General features: G+C 44.3%; 1 protein-coding gene across 1 annotated transcript in view; it reads left to right on the top strand.

Moving 5' to 3' along the window:
• Positions 1 to 6,845: 6,845 nt before the first annotated feature.
• Positions 6,846 to 21,650, top strand: part of LOC139414105 (glutamate receptor ionotropic, NMDA 3B-like) — a 56,063-nt gene continuing 41,258 nt past the window's right edge. The window contains exons 1-2 of the mRNA XM_071161986.1: positions 6,846 to 7,169; positions 7,391 to 7,591. Coding sequence (XP_071018087.1) covers positions 6,846 to 7,169; positions 7,391 to 7,591 — 525 coding nt within the window. The remainder of the gene's footprint in view (positions 7,170 to 7,390; positions 7,592 to 21,650) is intronic.

The following is a 21,650-nucleotide window of genomic DNA, read 5'->3' as shown; positions in this document are numbered from 1 at the left end:
AGAGAGAGGAAGAGGAGAGATATAGCTCTGTGAGAGGAGTGGAGAGAGGGAATGAAGAAAATAAGGGAAGCAGAAGGGTTTAAATCATAGCAGGCCCATGACCCTGACTGGATGGATGGATAGAGGGCAGGGAGTGAGGGAGGAATGGTGAAAGTGATCTTACCTACTGGACACACACTGGTTGAATCAATGTTATTTCCACATCATTTCAATGAGATTACATTGATGTCTGTGTCCAGTGGGTAGTGAGCAGTACAGACATGACATGACCAAAAGTATATGGACACCTGCTCGTCCAACATCTAATTTCAAAATCATAGGCATTAATATGGAGTCTGTCCCCCCTTTGCTGCTACAACAGCCTCCACTCTTCTGGGAAGGCTTTTTACTAGATGTTAGAACATAGCTGCAGGGACTTGCTTCCATTCAGCCACAAGCATTAGTGAGGTCGGGCACTGACGTTGGGCGATTATGCCTGGTTCGCAGTCGACGTTCCAATTCATCCCAAAGGTGTTCGATGGAGTTGAGGTCAGGGCTCTCTGCAGGTCAGTCAAGTTCTTTCACACCGATCTCAACAAACCATTTCTGTATGAACCTCGCTTTGTGCATGGGGGCATTTTCATGCTGAAATAGGAAAGGGCCTTCCCCAAACTGTTGCCACAAAGTTGGAGGCACCAAATTGTCTAGAATGTCATTGTATGCTGTAGCGTTAAGATTTCCCTTCACTGGAACTAAGGTGCCTAGCCCGAACAATGAAAAACAGCCCCAGACCATTATTCCTTATCCACCAAACATTACAGTTGGTGCTATGCATTGGGGCAGGTAGCGTTCTCCTTGCATCCGCAAAAAACAGATTCGTCTGTCGGACTGCCAGATGGTGAAGCGGGATTCATCACTCCAGAGAATGTGTTTCCACTGCTCCAGAGTCCAATGGTGGCAAGCTTCACAACACTGCAGCCGACGCTTCGCATTGCGCATGGTGCTCTTAGGCTTGTTTGCGGCTGCTCGGCCATGGAAACCCATTTCATGAAGCTCCCGACAAACGGTTCTTGTTCTGACGTTGCTTCCAGGGGCAGTTTGGATAAAATGAGTTATGGGGAAACAGCCGTTAATACACTGCACTGTACAGCGGCACATTTCATCATGATCAATGTGTTCCAGTGTTCTGCTCTGTAGGTACCAGAAGGAGATTGAACATGTAAAATAATTGTAGAAGGCTGCTAGAAGCCAACATCCCGTTCAGGTTAATAGATATCTGATCCTGAAACTCTATATGCTTCAGTTCCAGCCCTGGTGCTGGAGAGAAACTGTGTCCAGGCTTTAGTTCCAACTTAACATTGCCTTGATTCAGCGATTAAGACAGTGATGATGATGATGCTGAAGACACATTGCAATGTTCACTCCCCCACAATGTGGTCATTATAGACATGTAGAGGTGGTCAAACTCATCTAAACAGTACAATTTACATTGAACAAATTCATCCATTTTAGACCGTGCTGAAGACAACATGATGTTGTGGTCATTATTTACATGTATACACAGCGTTCGGCACACAGTTTGACAGGTGGGATTTTAATGTGAATCTGCATCCTCCATATTGTCACTAAGACTTCTGACACGATGACACTCCAGTCAGAATGAAATGGGAATGTTTGTTGTTGTGGAATGATTGGAGAGAGAGTACGTGTGTGTGCGTTTGTGTGTGTTCTCTCTGAACAAGTGATTTACAAAACAGAATCCTTGCAGGGAACAGTAAACAGATACAGAGAGAGAGGGAGAGGGAGAGGGAGAGAGAGAGAGAGAAAGAGAGAAGAGAGAGAAAGAGAGAAGAGAGAGAGAGAGAGGGGGGGGCATGGGGTTCTAGACATCAGTATTGCACTATGAAGGGAACAACAAGCTCTCACAGTCTGATGGCAGAATTAGACATTTATGTTTCTCAAACGTCAAATTTCTACGTTGTTCAATTTTTTTTAAAGCATTAACTCTGAAATCTTAAGGTTAGGCATTAACTCTGAAATCTTAAGGTTAGGCATTAACTCTGAAATCTTAAGGTTAGGCATTAACTCCAAATAGTTAAGGTAAGGGTTAAGGTAGGCTTTTTTAACAAAAATATCAAAACCAACTTTCTATCATTAGATTGAACACCAACGTGAAGTAGACGATGAGTTGACGTCTGTGTCCAGCCGGTAGTTAGCTGTACGTATCCTAGAACAAGCACACGTTGATGCTAGCTCAGGAGTTCAGCAGCTCACCATATGGTAATGATATGAGCCCTGTTGCAGCAGTATGATGGCTGATAAAATGAGTTATGGGGATGCAGCCATTAATACACTGTACTGTACAGCTGCACTATTACAGATGACTTTGACCTGTGAACTGGACATGTTTCATCATGATCAATGTGTTGCAGTGTTCTGCTCTGTAGGTACCAGATGGAGACTGAACATGTTCAGCAGAATAATTGTAAAAGGCTGCCGGAAGCCAACAGCCCCATCCGTTAATTCAAGTTGTTTAAACCCCCGAGAGTCGATTGACGCACCGGTGGATCGCTCTAATTAACATAACCAATAAATGCCCATCCAAATCCGTCCGTTTAAGCTAGAGATATCTTTTTTGGGGCTGAGTCTCAATCCACCGCATCCGCCAATATTCCCCTCCAGCATCTGCGGTGAAAGGTGGCAGAGCTAGAGAGGTGTTTGTCAGACCAGGAGACGTCCCTGAGCTTTCTTATATCTCCCCAGTTTAGATCAAACACTTCAAAACCTTGTTTCTTATGATTTATTTTTTTGACTGTCTTTCTTTGCCATGTATGAATGTGTTATTCAGTGTGTTTCTCTGGGCTGTAGTAGTAAATGCACATAATGGCCATTATATACATGTACAGTATACACAGCCACCACCATACACGGCTTGACATCTGGGATTTTAATGTAAATCTGCTTCCTGCACATTGTCACTAAGACTTCTGAGACAATGACACTGTAGTCAGAATGAAATGGGAATGTTTGTTGTTGTGGAATGATTGGCGAGAGAGAGAGAGAGAGAGAGAGAGAGAGAGAGAGAGAGAGAGAGAGAGAGAGAGAGAGAGTGTGTGTTTGTGTGTGTGCTCTCTGAACAAGTGATTACAAAACAGAATCCTTGGCAGGGAACACACAGAGAGAGAGAGAGAGAGAGAGAGAGAGAGAGAGAGAGAGAGAGAGAGAGAGAGAGAGAGATTAGTGTAGTGTTGCAGTCAGATCAGTGTCTCTATTGGACAGTGTGTAAACAGAGAGGATGAGGTGTTCCAACACAGGGGAGATGAACTCTGCTATTCAATGGGTTTCTAGACACTCAGTCCTCTATACTGCACCTCTAGTCTACACCTCTGCAGACTCTATCATAAACTATATCCACATACCATGAATCACCTCAGCTACATCCCAAATGGTACCCTGTTCCCTGTGTAGTGCACTACTTCTGACCTGAGGCCATTGGTTTCTATCCCCTCTATTCCACCTTCCTCTCTCTCTCCCTGCCTCTCCCTCATCCTCCCCCCCCCCCCCCTGCTCTTTAACTAGTTGTGTGATAAGAGGTGATATTAGCAGCTTTAGCACTGTGACAGGAATGCTAATGCACAGCTCACTGACATTCACACACACACACACACACACACACACACACACACACACACACACACACACACACACACACACACACACACACACACACAAACACAAGTACATAGAAAGACAGAAGAGAGTGGATGTGTGTGTGTGTGTGTGTGTGTGTGTGTGTGTGTGTGTGTGTGTGTGTGTGTGTGTGTGTGTGTGTGTGTGTGTGTGTGTGTGTGTGTGTGTGTGTGTGTGTGTGTGTGTGTGTGTGTGTGTGTTAATCCTGCTTAGATACATTTCTATATTAATTGCCTTTTTGATTGATGTTTAATCCCTATTCTTTCCATGGATCCCTACATCAGACATGTTAATCAACAGAGGACAGGATTGCTGGCAGCAGAGAACATGAATACATGCAGTAGATTGTGTGAGTACAGATAGATTTATAGTGGGGTGGGTTGTTAACGGCAACCTCAGCTTTTGTCCCAGGTGACAACAGATCCAGAAGTACACACACACATGCAAGAACAGGCACACGCAAATGCTGCACACCCACACACCCACACACACACACACACACATGTCACTGGATCTACTGGATCAGACATTTCACACCCTGTTAGATCAGCCATTTATCAGGGGTGTGTTGAGACAAAGCTGCGAGTGTGTTTAGAGTGTGTGTGTGTGTGTGTGCGTGCGTGTGTGTGTGTGTGTGTGTGTGTGTGTGTGTGTGTGTGTGTGTGTGTGTGTGTGTGTGTGTGTGTGTGTGTGTGTGTGTGTGTGTGTGTGTGTGTGTGTGTGTGTGTGTGTGTGTCAGACAGGTGTAATGAATCAGAACACAGCCCATTTGAGACCTGTCAGACAAGACTTTCAGTTGTGACTGAAAACGGGCGATTACAGGTGTCATTACACACACACACACACACACACACACACACACTGAACTCTGGGACTAAACACCTCCCTTTGCAACTCGATCCTGGACTTCCAGACGGGCCTCCCCCAGGTGGTAAGGGTAGGTAACAACACATCCGCCACGCTGATACTCAAAACGGGGGGCCCTCAGGGGTGCATGCTCAGTCCCCTCCTGTACTCCCTGTTCACTCATGACTGCACTGCCAGGCATGACTCCAACACCATCATGAAGTTTGCTGATGACACAACAGTGGTAGGACTGATCACCGACAACGATGTCAGACAGCCTATAGGGTGGAGGTCAGAGACCTGGCCGTGTGGTGCCAGGACAACAACCTCTCCCTCAGCGTGATCAAGACTAAGGAGATGATTGTGGACTACAGGAAAAGGTGGACCTAGCTCGCCCCCATTGTCATCGACGGAGCTGTAGATGAGCAGGTTGAGAGTTTCAAGTTCCTTGGTGTCCACATCACCAACAAACTTACATGGTCCAAACACACCAAGACAGTCGTGAAGAGGGCACGACAAAACCTATTCCCGCTCAGGAATCTAAAAAGATTTGGCATAGGTCCTGAGATCCTCAAAAGGTTCTACAGCTGCACCATCGAGAGCATCACTGCCCAGTATAGCAACTGCAAGGCAATACAGAGGGTAGTGCGTACGGCCCAGTACATCACTGGGGCCAAGCTTCCTGCCATCCAGGACCTCTATGCCAGGTGGTGTCAGAGGAAGGCCCTAAAAATTGTCCAAGACTCCAACCACCCTAGTCATCGACTGTTCCCTCTGCTACCGCACGGCAAGCGGTACTGGAGCGCCAAGTCTAGGTTCAAGAGGCTTCTAAAACAGCTGCTGCCCCCAAGCCATAAGACTCCTGAACATCTAATCAAATGACTACCTAGACTACTTTTATTACTAGACTACTTGCATAAATCACTTTAATAACTCTACCCACATGTATATATTACCTCAATTACCTCGACTAACCGGTGTCCTCGCACATTGACTCTATACAGGTACCCCCTGTATATATAGCCTTACTATTGTTATTTTACTGCTGCTCTTTAATTATTTGTTACTTTTATTTCTTATTTTTTTGGGTATTTTTCTTTTTAAAAAATCTTAAAACTGCATTGTTGATTAAGGGCTTGTAAGTAAGCATTTCACTGTAAGGAATACCTGTTATTCCACGCATGTGACAAATAACATTTGATTTGATTTGAAACTGTGGCTGCTACAGGGGCTTTCAGCACCTTGGACAGCACCCACCAGATAGAGCACAACTATGTGTCCATCCGTTATCATCTGGAAATGACTTTTTCTCTGCTCCCTTCCTCCCTGCCTCCATCCCTCCCTCTTTCCCCCTTTCCCTCCCTCTTTCCCTCCCTCTATCCCTTCCTCCATCCCCCCCTCCTCTCTTGCTCCCTCTCGTTTCTGTTATCCCTCCCTACTTGCCCAATGAAAAAAACCTGAATGAATTGGGGACAATCCTTATCTGTCAGTAGACTATTTTCCGAATGAAACATCAAAGACTTTGTGTGGATTTAGAATCTGAATTTGGAGGGTGAAAATGTGAAGGGGATTCAATTGAATGCTGAACTTAATGGTTCATTGGCTAAAATGCACGGAATGGGCTTGACGGCAAGCTGCAGGCTAAAACAGCAGGCTACTATCGACATCAAGATGAAACGTAGAGAACATCAAATACCGGAGTTGTCATTTCGAATGGGAAGATAACAGCGCTGATAGAAATCTAACGTGGTTGTTCTGCCACACTAACAGTCAAGCGCGTGCGCGCGGGCAGCTGGTCTGTCTTCAACCAGCGCCTGTCACAGACTGACAGAGCGGGGCGACTGTTCTCAGTTGCACGCGCTCCCCTCTCGTCCTCCGTCGATATCAAGCGTTCCTCTGCCTTGCTTATTATTTATTTATGAGTAGCCTAACTTAGAAAAAGAAACAGAGGCAGCAACCGGATTGCAATACCAATAAAAATAAAAAATAACAAGTCCAAGGAAGGAGGGGATAACGGGAAAAAAAAGACGGGGAAAGAGAGTGCAGTTTTTCTGACGTGTGGACGTTTCTCCTGTCTTCCTTTATTATATAATATTTACAGCGTGTCTTTTCTTTCTTTGTTTCAACTTAAAGAGGGAAATCAACAACATAAGGTGGACTTCAGTATTAAAAACAAAACAACTCCAAGACAAGCCACGAGTGAGGAAAAGAAAACGAGCGATGCTTTCTCGTCTTCTCTCGTCTTCTCTCCTCTTCTCTTCTTTTCTATTCTCTCCTCTCCTCTTCTCTCTTCTCCTCTTCTCTCCTCTCTTTTCTGTCGACGCAACACAATGGAGTATTTGTATCTACTTGGTCGATGGATGTGCAACTTCTTTATACCCAGGAGAATTCGCCCATCTCCTTTTTTCACCGGAAGATTTCTCCCGCTGTTGGTCTTCCTCCATGGCTTCGTCTTCCATCCGGACCCGTGCCTCTCCCACCCCCAGCCATGTCACATCCTGGCTCGGATCGGACACGCGGTTCGTCTCGGTGCTCTGCTTCCCACCGGACAACCAGCCAGGGTACAGAACGCTCTGAACAGAGCCTTGACCAGCCTGAAGCACCGGGCTGGAGAAGGCATCCTGCCTCTTCTGCCCTACAACCTCACCCTGGAGGTAACAGGTTAATTCATGCATTCATTAGTTCATTCATAAAATAGGTAATATCTCTGCAATGGTCTCATCCATCCATAATTAATTCATTCATTTGGCAACTAGCCATTCAGTTAGTTAGATTGTATCTGAAATGACACCCTATTCCCTACAGTTGTATGGGATAGGGTGCTTGTAGGGAATAGGGTGTAATGTCAGACACTCTCTTCCTTCCCTGTCTGGAGGTGGTGTCTCGGTCCCCGTCTGGTGGCGACCCTGTCTCCCTGTCCAGGTGTGTGTGTCAGGAGCTGGTTGTGCAAGGGGTGACAGGTGTCCTGGCCTTCCCTCGTTCACCAGAGGAGCTCATCCACATCGACTTCCTGTCCTCCTTCCTGGAAATACCTTTTATATCACTACTGGAGGACCTAGAACCACTCAGAGTTCAGGTAGGACCTAGAACCACTCAGAGTTAAGGTAGGACCTAGAACCACTCAGAGCTAAGGTAGGAGCTAAAACCACTCAGAGTTAATGTAGGACCTAGAACCACTCAGAGGTAAGACCTAGAACCACTCAGAGTTAAGGTAGGACCTAGAACCACTCAGAGTTAACGTAGGACCTAGAACCACTCAGAGGTAAGACCTAGAACCCCTCAGAGCTAAGGTAAGACTTAGAACCACTCAGAGCCAATGTAGGACCTAGACCCACTCAGAGTTAAGGTAGGCTCTAGAACCACTCAGAGTTAAGGTAGGATATAGAACCACTCGGAGTTAAGGTAGGATATAGAACCACTCAGAGTTAAGGTAGGATATAGAACCACTCAGAGTTAAAGTAGGATAAGGAACCGCCCAGAGTTAAGGTAGGGTCTAGAACCGCTCAGAGTTAAGGTAGGATATAGAACCACTCAGAGTTAAGGTAGGATATAGAACCACTCAGAGTTAAGGTAGGGTCTACAACCACTCAGAGTTAAGGAAGGATATAGAACCACTCAGAGTTAAGGTAGGATATACAACCACTCAGAGTTAAGGTAGGATATAGAACCTCTCAGAGTTAAGGTAGGACCTAGAACCACTCAGAGTTAAGGTAGGATATAGAACCACTCAGAGTTAAGGTAGGATCTAGAACCACTCAGAGTTAAGGTAGGACCTAGAACCACTCAGAGGTAAGACCTAGAACCACTCAGAGTTAAGGTAGGACCTAGAACCACTCAGAGTTAAGGTAGGATCTAGAACCACTCAGAGTTAAGGTAGGACCTAGAACCACTCAGAGGTAAGACCTAGAACCACTCAGAGTTAAGGTAAGACCTAGAACCCCTCAGAGCTAAGGTAAGACTTAGAACCACTCAGAGCCAATGTAGGACCTAGACCCACTCAGAGTTAAGGTAGGATCTAGAACCACTCAGAGTTAAGGTAGGATATAGAACCACTCGGAGTTAAGGTAGGATATAGAACCACTCAGCGTTAAGGTAGGATAAGGAACCACTCAGAGTTAAAGTAGGATAAGGAACCGCCCAGAGTTAAGGTAGGATCTAGAACCGCTCAGAGTTAAGGTAGGATATAGAACCACTCAGAGTTAAGGTAGGATATAGAACCACTCAGAGTTAAGGTAGGGCCTACAACCACTCAGAGTTAAAGTAGGATATAGAACCACTCAGAGTTAAGGTAGGATATAGAACCACTCAGAGTTAAGGTAGGATCTAGAACCGCTCGGAGTGATTAGTTCCGCATCTTTACAGACGGAGTGATTAGTTCCATAGCTTTACAGACCGAGTGATTAGTTCCATATCTTTACAGACGAAGTGATTAGTTCCGCATCCTTACAGACGGAGTGATTAATTCCATATCTTTACAGACGGAATGATTAGTTCCATATCTTTACAGACAAAGTGATTAGTTCCGCATCTTTACAGACGGAGTGATTAGTTCCGCATCTTTACAGACGGAGTGATTAGTTCCATATCTTTACAGACGGAATGATTAGTTCCATATCTTTACAGACGAAGTGATTAGTTCCGCATCTTTACAGACAGAGTGATTAGTTCCGCATCTTTACAGACGGAGTGATTAGTTTCATATCTTTACAGACGGAGTGATTAGTTCCATATATTTACAGACGGAGTGATTAGTTCCATAGCTTTACAGACCGAGTGATTAGTTCCATATCTTTACAGACGAAGTGATTAGTTCCACATCTTTACAGACGGAGTGATTAGTTCCGCATCTTTACAGACGGAGTGATTAGTTCCGTATCTTTACAGACGGAGTGATTAGTTCCATATCTTTACAGACGAAGTGATTAGTTCCGTATCTTTACAGACGGAGTGATTAGTTCCGTATCTTTACAGACGGAGTGATTAGTTCCGTATCTTTACAGATGGAGTGATTAGTTCCGCATCTTTACAGATGGAGTGATTAGTTCCATATCTTTACAGACAGAATGATTAGTTCCATATCTTTACAGACGGATTGATTAGTTCCGTATCTTTACAGACAAAGTGATTAGTTCCATATCTTTACAGACAGAGTGATTAGTTCTGTATCTTTACAGATGGAGTGATTAGTGTCATACCTTTACAGATGGAGTGATTCGTTTCATATCTTTACAGACGGAGTGATTAGTGTCATACCTTTACAGACGGAGCGGTTGTGTGTGTGTTAGTATTCCTAGTGGCAGCCTAAGCTGTGTGCCAGTCAGTCACTCTCGTCTTGTATCCTCCTCTCTACGGCTGAGCAGCCAACTGCAACACACACACACAAGCTCAGGACTCAAGAGAAAGACTGTGGTGGGAAGAAAGAGAGAGAGCCAGTCAGAGAGATAGAGAGAGGGGGGAGTGTGAGGAAGGGAGAGGGGGGGGGGAGAAAGAGAGAGGAGGGAGGACTAGGCTGAATAGAGTGTAGTCTGTCATGCTATGGGAAAAGTGAACCATTCTGAACTGAACTCTAGTTCTGGCCACAGAAGAGGGAGGAGATGAGGAAGAGAGGGAGGAGATGGGGAGGAGGGGAAGAGAGGGAGGAGATGAGGAGGAGGGGAAGAGAGAGGAAGGAGATGAGGAGGAGGGGAAGAGAAAGGGAGGAGATGAGGAGGAGGGGACGAGAGAGGGAGGAGATGAGGAGGGGAAGAGAGAGGGAGGATATGAAGATGAGGAGAAGAGAGAGGGAGGAGAAGAGGAGGACGGGAACAGAGAGGGAGGATATGAGGAGGAGGGGAAGTGAGAGGGAGGAGATGAGGAGGAGGGGAAGAGAGAGGGAGGAGATGAGGAGGAGTGGAAGAGAGAGGAAGGAGAAGTGGAGAAGGGGAACAGAGAGGGAGGCACTTAGCAGTAGCAAGCTAACGGATACATGGGGAGGGGTGGTTCTATTAAGTCTGTCTGTCTGTCTGTCTGTCTGTCTGTCTGTCTGTCTGTCTGTCTGTCTGTATATTTGTCTGTATTTGTGTGTGTGCGTGTGAATGTACAGACCTACACACCCAGAAGTGTGTGACTTGGCAGATGAGAGTGATAATTCCTCCTAATGTACTTTAGATAATTATAATGATAGAATGACCTGCACAAATAAATCACACTGATGGAGGAGAGGATGTAGGGAGGAGTGGAGAGGATGGAAAGAGAGGGAAGATGAGGGGAGAAGATGGAGGAGGGAAGGAAAATGGAGAGAAAAACTGGAGAGGATGAAGGAGGGGAGAGGAGAGTATAGAGGAGGGAGGGGAGAGGAGGAAAGTGGAGAGGATGGAGGAGATGAGAAGAGGAAAGTGGAGAGGAGAGGAGAGAAGATGAAAGTGGAGAGGGTGGAGGAGAGGAGGGGAGAGGAAAGTGGAGAGGATTTTAGGAGAGGAGAGAATAGGAAAGTGGAGAGGGGAGAGAGAAGAGGAAAGTGGAGAGGATGGAGGAGAGGAGAGGAGGGGAGAGGAGAGGAGAGGAGGGGAGGGATGGAGGAGAGGAGAGGAGAGGAGAGGAGAGGAGAGGAGAGGAGAGGAGAGGAGAGGAGAGGAGAGGAGAGGAGAGGAGAGGAGAGAGGAGGAAAGTGGAGAGGATGGAGGAGAGGAGAGGAGAATAGGAAAGAGGAGAGGATGGGGAGAGCAGAGGAGAGGAGGAGAGAAAAGAGGATGAGGATGGAGGAGAGGAGGGGAGAGGAGAGGAGAAGAGGAAAGTGGAGAGGATGGAGGAGGGGAGAGGAGAGGATGGAGGAGAGGAGGAGAGAGGAGAGGATGGAGAGAAGGAGATAAAAAGTGCTTCTTTCATCATCAGTATCATTCCAGGTGCTTTGGCTCATCTATAAACAGCCATGTCTGTGTCCCCAAAAAAGTGCACTATAGGGAATAGGGTGCTATTTGGGACGCAGCCTGTAACCTTAGAGAATGATAGAGGCCTCTAGAAACTACAGGGCCGTATTACATTGGGTAGCGCCATTGAGGACTTCACCATTTTAATGTAGTGGGTGGGACTTCCAACTTTATTGGCTGATCCCTCCTGGTGACCCTGTTGGAGTCATGTCCAACCGAGACATCAGGATCAGCCAATCGTGAAGAAAAAAATGTACTATCTTCAACATGGAGATGGCGCTGCCTATGCTGTCACAGATGCTATAATGGCACAGATACAAAGATGAGTCGTCTATCTATCTCTATGTCTGTAACTAAGGTTTGGAGTTGTTCTTGGGCAGGTCACATGTTGTTATGATTAGATGTCACTGTTTGTTGAGAACTAACTCTCCTCCATTGTGATCTGTCCATCCAGCACTCATTCATTCCCTCTCGTCCTTCCCTCCCTCACTGTAGAAATAGAAGACTAGAACATTAAAAAGCTAATTTAGTTTCTCTGAATGTAATCACATTTAATCCTCAAACCCTGATTATGAATGAATGGAGGCACTGTTGACTAGTGCTGGTCTTTTAAAGACAAACACACACACACACACAAACCTAAAAATACACACAAACCTCAAATACACTACACGTTTGAAATCACCCTCCTGCAACAGGGTGATCATATTTAGATTCTACTGTACATCTGTACACACACACACACACACTCACACACAACCTCACACACACACACACACACACACACACACACACACACACACACACACACACACACACACACACACACACACACACACACACACACACTCCACACACACACACACACACACAACCTCACACACAACCTCACACACAACCTCACACACTCACACACAACCTCACACATACACACACACACACACACACACACACACACACACACACACACACACACACTCCACACACACACACACAACCTCACACACTCACACACAACCTCGCACACTCACACACAACCTCACACACTCACACACAACCTCACACACTCACACACAACCTCACACAGACACACACAACCTCACACACACACACATACACACACACACACACACACAACCCCACACACGCACACACACACACACACAAACACACACACACACACACACACACACAACCTAACACACACACACACACACACAGATAAAAAATATCATAGTGCTATCTAAATAAACAATGTCATAGTGCTATCTAAATAAACAATGTCATAGACCTATCTAAATAAACAATGTCATAGTGCTATCTAAATAAACAATGTCATAGTGCTATCTAAATAAACAATGTCATAGTGCTATCTAAATAAACAATGTCATAGTGCTATCTAAATAAACAATGTCATAGTGCTATCTAAATAAACAATGTCATAGTGCTATCTAAATAAACAATGTCATAGTGCTATCTAAATAAACAATGTCATAGTGCTATCTAAATAAACAATGTCATAGTGCTATCTAAATAAACAATGTCATAGTGCTATCTAAATAAACAATGTCATAGTGCTATCTAAATAAACAATGTCATAGTGCTATCTAAATAAACAATGTCATAGACCTATCTAAATAAACAATGTCATAGTGCTATCTAAATAAACAATGTCATAGTGCTATCTAAATAAACAATGTCATAGTGCTATCTAAATAAACAATGTCATAGTGCTATCTAAATAAACAATGTCATAGTGCTATCTAAATAAACAATGTCATAGTGCTATCTAAATAAACAATGTCATAGTGCTATCTAAATAAACAATGTCATAGTGCTATCTAAATAAACAATGTCATAGTGCTATCTAAATAAACAATGTCATAGTGCTATGCCATTGTTTATTAAGATAGGTCTATGCCATTGTTTATTTAGATATCAATATGACACTGTTAATATAGATAGGCCTATGACATTGTTTATTTAGATAGCACTATGACATTGTTTATTAAGATAGGTCTATGACATTGTTTATTAAGAGAGGTCTATGACATTGTTTATTAAGAGAGGTCTATGACATTGTTTATTAAGATAGGTCTATGACATTGTTTATTTAGATAGGTCTATGACATTGTTTATTAAGATAGGTCTATGACATTGTTTATTTAGATAGGTCTATGACATTGTTTATTTAGATAGCACTATCTGTGTGCGAAATTCAAAATACAAAAATCGTAACATTGAACATTCATGAAAATACAAGTATCTTACATAATTTAAAAGCTTAACTTCTTGTTAATCCAACCGCGTTGTCAGATTTTAAAAAGTCTTTACGGCGAAAGCATACCCTGCGATTATCTGAGGACAGTGTACCACAACAAAATGCTTTTTCAACCAACACAGGTGTCACAAAATCACAAATAGCGATTAAATCAATTATTTACCTTTGAAGATCTTCCTCTGTTTGTAATCCCAAGGGCCCCAGCTACACAATGAATGGTCGTTTTGTTCGATAAAGTCCTTCTTTATATCCAAAAATGTCAGTTTTGTTGGCGCCAGTGATCTCAGTAATCCACTCGTTCAACATGCATACAAACAAATCCAAAAAGTTAGCGGTAAAGTTCGTCCAAACAAGTCAAACGTTGTTTCTAATTAATCCTCAGGTCCTCTAATATCTAAATAAACAATCATATTTGAGACGGAGAATAGTATGTTCATTATGAAAGATAAATGACAAAGAGCAAGCACCTCATTCATGAGCCAACAAGACTACTTTTCTAATGAGAGACTAAAAACTACAACTACTTGTTCATTTTTAGAGAAACAAGCCTGAAACCCTGTCTAAAGACTGTTGACATCTAGTGGAAGCCATAGGAACTGCAATCTGGGTCCTATCTATTTGTATATCCCATAGGCTAGCATTGAAATGGACTGTGACCTCCCAAAAATATTTCTGAATGGACTTTCCTCAGCTTTTCGCCTGCCATATCAGTTCTGTTATACTCACAGACATTTTTTTTTAAATTCAGAAACTATAGTGTTTTCTATCCAACGCTACCAATTAAATGCATATCCTAACTTCTGGGCCTGAGTAACAGGCAGTTTACTCTGGGCACGTCAGTCATCCGAAATTCCGAACAAGGTTTATAATGTCATAGGCCTATCTAAATTAACAATGTCATAGTGCTATCTAAATGCTAACTAAATAAACAATGTCAAATTGCTCCCTATTCTTTATAATTCTTTGTCATTTGAGACCTGGGTATGTTTTTTTTTGTGTTTCACGTATCAAAGTGATTTAAATGTTTCTGCTTCAAAGATACTCAAATTTCGAGCAATGAATTCTGAAAGTGGATTTTTTTAAGCGGAGGACCCTGCCCCTGAAAGGTCTGTACACGGCTCTGTATATGGGGTATTTATGAGTGGATAGTGTCTATGTCCACGAGATAAAAACTTGTTTAATTGTGTCTCAGTGTGTTTGTGCTGACTGAGGCTGAGAAACATCCCATTCATATTCACATCTGATCTGGTGTTTATAGGAGAGAGGGGAGACAGATGGAGAGCAAGGGAGCGAGTTGGAGGAGGGAGAGTAGAGGGGGAGGACGGAGGGAAGTTGTGTGAATCATGGTGTTCCAGATGTTCTCTCAGATTGTCCTTCACAACCAGCCAACTGCTTAACTCTGGAGATCCACAGGGGCGTTACTATATGCATGCACACACACACTGTCTGTCTATGATGTAGTGGTACTGTAATGTTTTATGCAAAACAGATTCTCTATGACATCAGATAATATATTTAGGCATTGTATTGTTGTTACTTTAAATCTCTCCGAGTATTGATGCGTTATATCTGCCAGAGTATTGATGCTTTAAATCTCTCCAAGTATTTTTGCTTTAAATCTGCCAGAGTATTTCTGCATTATGTCTGTCAGAGTATTGTTACTTTACATCTCTCAGAGTATTGCTACTTTACACCTCTCGAGTATTGATGCTTTAAATCTCTCAGAGTATTGACGCTGTAAATCTCTTAGAGTATTGACGCCTTACATCTGTCAGAGTATTGATGCTTTACATCTGCCAGAGTATTGTCACTTTACATCTCTCAGAGCATTGTTGCTTTACATCTGCCAGAGTATTGTTACTTAACATCTCTCGGAGTATTGTTGCTTTACATCTGCTAGAGTATTGATACTTTACATCTACCAGAGTATTGATGCTTTACATCTGCCAGGGTATTGATACTTTACATCTGCCAGAGTATTGATACCCTACATCTGCCAGAGTATTGATACTTTACATCTGCCAGAGTATTGATGCTTTACATCTGAGTAGTGATGCTTTACATCTGCCAGAGTATTGATGATTTACATCTGCCAGAGTATTGATGATTTACATCTCTCAGAGTATTGATGCTTTACATCTGCCAGAGTATTGATACTTTACATCTCTCAGAGTATTGATGCTTTACATCTCTGAGTATTGTGGCTTTATGTCTATCAGAGTAATGTTGATCTTCATCTATCTGACGATTTTTGCTTTACATCTCTTAGAGTTGTCACAGGCCTGCTCATAGCCTGTGGCAAAAATGAGGGGACACGAACAACAGGTATAGGCCAATCAAAAAGGTTCTTTATTGTAAACCAAAACTATTAACTTTAAACAAAGAAACAGGAATGAGGTGTGAAAGTATCATAATGTAAGGTGTATGTAAAGTGCAGGGATGTGTGAATCTGTGTGTGTGTGAATGACTGAGTGGAAACTATACAAAACTACAAAAGAACAAACAAAACAGGTTCATACCTGGAGGAGCAGAGAGAGAGAGAGACAGAGTGATTAGTGAAGCCGTTTAAATACCCTGAGCCCAGGTGACTCCAATCACTAACGACCCTCCTCTGCCTGCAGGAGAAACCGCCCCTGCACTGCAGAGTAGGGGCCGTGACACCCCCCTCCTTAAAATGAGGATCCCACCCTCAACCCAAATTTCGGCCCAACATATTCAAAACAATAAAATTCCCCAAAAAGAAGAAAGAAAAAAAGGATACCAGTCCCGGCTCCTAGTCCCGGCTCCTAGTCCCGGCTCCTAGTCCCGGCTCCTAGTCCCGGCTCCTAGTCCCGGCTCCTAGTCCCGGCTCCTAGTCCCGGCTCCTAGTCCCGGCTCCTAGTCCCGGCTCCTAGTCCCGGCTCCAACTGACTGTCCGCCCCTCAAACTCGGCAGCCCTGGTACCTGGGGAGCATTTTAAGAGGAAAGAGGTGCAGACAGCCCGTAGGGGTCAGCAGAGAGAAGATACAAACTAGGTTAAAGGAGCACGGGACAGAGCATCAGCAATGATAGTATCCTTACCACTAATGTGTCTAATATCAAGGATGAATGGTTGCAAGAACAAAGCCCAACGCATCAGGCGCTGGTTGGGATTTTGCAGGGACCTCAGAAAAATAAGTGGGTTGTGGTCAGTGAACACAGTTAAAGGGGTCAAACCAGAACCAACATAGACCTCGAAGTGCTGTAAAGCCCAAATGAGACCTAAAGCCTCCTTTTCAATTACAGAATAGTTTTGCTGATACGTATTACATTTCTGGGAGAAGAAACTGACTGGACACTCAACATTGTCATCATTCTCCTGGAGAAGCACAGCCCCAGCACCGATTTGACTGGCGTCTACCTACAATTTGAAAGGTTTCCCAAAAGAGCCTTAACTGCATCAAATGCCTCTTGACACTGGGTGGACCAGATAAATTCAGCCTTGGGCCTTCAACAGATTGGTCAGTGGGGACACTACTACTGAAAAGTTTACAGAAAGCACGGTAGTACCCTGCCATTCCCAGGAAGCACATCAGTTCTTTCTTTGTGGAGGGCTGTGGGAACTGCTTCACAGCCTGGACCTTGGCTTCCACGGGACAGACAAAACCCTGACCAACAACCTTGCCTAGGTATGTGACTGTAGCTTTGGCAAACTCACATTTAGCCAAATTGATAGTCAACCTGGCCCACACCAGTCTTTCAAACAGGGCTTGCACTCTCCAAACATGCTCCTCCCAGGAGTCTGAGTAGATGACCACGTCGTCCAAATACATGGCACACCCTTCCAGACCTGAGACCACCAGATTCATTAGCCTCTGGAAGGTGGCTGGAGCATTCCACAAGCCGAAAGGCATCACTGTATAAGAGAATAAACCAGACAGAGATATAAAGGCAGCAATCTCACAAGCTCTTTTGGTAAGTGGTGCTTGCCAATATCCCTTTAAAAGATCACATTTGCTAACATACTTTGCTGTCCCAACTTGATCAACACAGTCCTCCATCCTAGGAAGAGGGTAAAGGTCTGCTTTAGTAACATTGTTAACTTTTCTATAATCAGTGCAAGGTCTGAAAGTGGAATCAGACTTTTGACCAAAAGACAGGGTGAAGCCCAATTTGAACAACATGGCTCCGCAATACCATTGTCCAACATATACTGCACCTCTGTTTCCAGTTTCAATCTCTTCTCCTCAGATACACAATAAAATCCGATGTCTATATCATGCTCAGTTAAGTGGGTTTGCGATAGAGTGTCAGAAAACAAAACAGGGTAGTTTCTAATACGAGCTACCAATTCATCAGGTTTCTCAGAATCTAAATGATCTACCAAAACCCCAAGGTTTTGCAAAGTCTGGGAGTTTTTCAACCGACCTTGTAAGACCTCATCCGAAACCCTAACGTCCTCCTCTTCTCCCCCGTCCACCAAATTAAAGCCACAAGATGCAGTGACTGGAGCAGCAGTCAACGCTGACCTCACCGCTGGAGTGCCTTCAACTTTGCTTAGATCACGGGAGTGATAACATTTTAACAGGTTCACATGGCATAATTTAGAGGACTTTCTATGACCAGGGGTTTCAATAAGATAGTTCAAATCTGACACTTTACGCAACCCAGTGAAAGGACCACAGTATTTTGCCTGAAAAGGTAAACTTACAAGAGGCAGAAGAGCAAGTACACGATCACCGGGACTAAACTCACGCAGCTCAGCCTGTCCGTCATATTTCAGTTTCATTTTCCATTGTGAAGATTTTAGTTTCTTTCGTCAGTTCACCAGCCCTACAAATCAAATCAAATCAAATGTATTTGTCACATACACATGGTTAGCAGATGTTAATGCGAGTGTAGCAAAATGCTTGTGCTTCTAGCTCCGACAATGCAGTAATAACCAACGAGTAATCTATCCTAACAATTCCACAATTACTACCTTATACACACAAGTGTAAAGGGATAAAGAATATGTACATAAAGATATATGAATGAGTGATTTTACAGAACGTCATAGGCAAGATGCAGTAGATGGTATCGAGTACAGTATATACACATGAGATGAGTAATGTAGGCTATGTAAACAAAGTGGCATAGTTTAAAGTGGCTAGTGATACATGTATTACATAAAGATGCAGTAGATTATAGAGTACAGTATATACATATACATATGAGATAAAATAATGTAGGGTAGGTAAACATTATATTAAGTAGCATTGTTTAAAGTGGCTAGTGATATATTTTATATCAATTTCCATCAATTCCCATTATTAAAGTGGCTGGAGTTGAGTCAGTGTGTTGGCAGCAGCCACTCAATGTTAGTGGTGGCTGCTTTGATGCTCCTGTGCTGACCTCGCCTTCTGGATGATAGCGGGGTGAACAGGCAGTGGCTCTGGTGGTTGTTGTCCTTGATGATCTTTATGGCCTTCCTGTGACATCGGGTGGTGTAGGTGTCCTGGAGGGCAGGTAGTTTGCCCCCGGTGATGCGTTGTGCAGACCTCACTACCCTCTGGAGAGCCTTACTGTTGTGGGCGGAGCAGTTGCCGTACCAGGCGGTGATACAGCCCGACAGGATGCTCTCGATTGTGCATCTGTAGAAGTTTGTGAGTGTTTATGGTGACAAGCCGAATTTCTTCTTCAGCTGCACCTTCTTCACGATGCTGTCTGTGTGGGTGGACCAATTCAGTTTGTCTGTGATGTGTACGCCGAGGAACTTAAAACTTACTACCCTCTCCACTACTGTCCCATCGATGTGGATAGGGGGGTGCTCCCTCTGCTGTTTCCTGAAGTCCACAATCATCTCCTTAGTTTTGTTGACGTTGAGTGTGAGGTTATTTTCCTGACACCACACTCCGAGGGCCATGGATCATCACTACAGGCTCCGGGCCATGGATCATCACTAGAGGCTCCAGGCCATGGATCATCACTACAGGCTCCAGGCCATGGATCATCACTACAGGCTCCAGGCCATGGATCATCACTACAGGCTCCGGGCCATGGATCATCACTACAGGCTCCGGGCCATGGATCATCACTACAGGCTCCGGGCCATGGATCATCACTACAGGCTCCGGGCATTGGATCATCACTACAGGCTCCGGGCCATGGATCATCACTAGAGGCTCCAGGCCATGGATCATCACTACAGGCTCCAGGCCATGGATCATCACTACAGGCTCCAGGCCATGGATCATCACTACAGGCTCCAGGCCATGGATCATCACTACAGGCTTCGTACGTGGATCATCACTACAGGCTCCAGGCCATGGATCATCACTACAGGCTCCGGGCCATGGAGCATCACTACAGGCTCCAGGCCATGGATCATCACTACAGGCTTCGTACGTGGATCATCACTACAGGCTCCAGGCCATGGATCATCACTACAGGCTCTGGGCCATGGAGCATCACTACAGGCTCCAGGCCATGGATCATCACTGGAGGCTTCATACGTGGATCATCACTACAGGCTCCGGGCCATGGATCATCACTACAGGCTCCAGGCCATGGATCATCACTACAGGCTCCGGGCCATGGATCATCACTACAGGCACCAGACCATGGATCATCACTACAGTCTCCGGGCCATGGATCATCACTACAGGCTCCAGGCCATGGATCATCACTACAGGCTCCGGGCCATGGATCATCACTACAGGCTCCAGGCCATGGATCATCACTACAGGCTCTGGGCCATGGAGCATCACTACAGGCTCCAGGCCATGGATCATCACTGGAGGCTTCATACGTGGATCATCACTACAGGCTCCGGGCCATGGATCATCACTACAGGCTCCGGGCCATGGAACATCACTACAGGCTCCAGGCCATGGATCTTCACTGGAGGCTCCAGGCCATGGATCATCACTAGAGGCTTTGTACGTGGAGCCGGAACAGGTCTCAACGGACCTGGAGACGTACTGGAAGCCTGGTGCGTGGAGCTGCCACAGGGCTTACCAGGCTGGGGAGACATACAGAGTAGTGTTGCTATATGTCTATCAGAGTAGTGTTGCTATACGTCTATCAGAGTAGTGTTGCTATATGTCTATCAGAGTATTGTTGCTATATGTCTATCAGAGTATTGTTGCTATATGTCTATCAGAGTATTGTTGCTATACGTCTATCAGAGTATTGTTGCTATACGTCTATCAGAGTATTGTTGCTATACGTCTATCAGAGTAGTGTTGCTATATGTCTATCAGAGTATTGCTGCTTTATGTCTATCAGAGTATTGTTGCTATACGTCTATCAGAGTATTGTTGCTATACGTCTATCAGAGTATTGTTGCTATACGTCTATCAGAGTATTGCTGCTTTATGTCTATCAGAGTATTGTTGCTATACGTCTATCAGAGTATTGCTGCTTTATGTCTATCAGAGTATTGTTGCTTTATGTCTATCAGAGTATTGTTGCTTTATGTCTATCAGAGTATTGCTGCTGTATGTCTATCAGAGTATTGCTGCTTTATGTCTATCAGAGTATTGTTGCTTTATGTCTATCACAGTATTGTTGCTATACATCTATCAGAGTAATGTTGATCTACCTCTATCAGAGTATTGTTGCTATACGTCTATCAGAGTATTGCTGCTATACATCTATCAGAGTATTGTTGATCTACAACTATCCGAGTATTGTTGCTTTACATCTCATAGAGTAATGTTGCTTTACGTATTTCATGGTATTGTTGCTTTAGACCTGAATGTAAAATAACTGACAGACAATAGCAACGTTGCTGAGTGCTCAGATTGATCGCAGTCCATAATATGATTAAATAGAGAAAGAGACAGCCAACACACACACACACACAGTATCTAGACAAAAGAGAGTGTATATTTGCATAAGTGGGTATTAGAGGCCCATGGACAGAGGAGCTAGATAGGAGAGATACAGTAAGACTTAGCTTTCTCTCTCTCCCTCTCTCTCTCTCCCTCTCCCTCTCTCTCTCTCTC

The sequence above is a fragment of the Oncorhynchus clarkii genome, chromosome 7 (genome assembly GCF_045791955.1).
Source record: "Oncorhynchus clarkii lewisi isolate Uvic-CL-2024 chromosome 7, UVic_Ocla_1.0, whole genome shotgun sequence".
NCBI lineage: Eukaryota > Metazoa > Chordata > Actinopteri > Salmoniformes > Salmonidae > Oncorhynchus > Oncorhynchus clarkii.
Note: the sequence above shows the minus strand (reverse complement) of the source record. Positions and strands in the feature narration are given on the sequence as shown.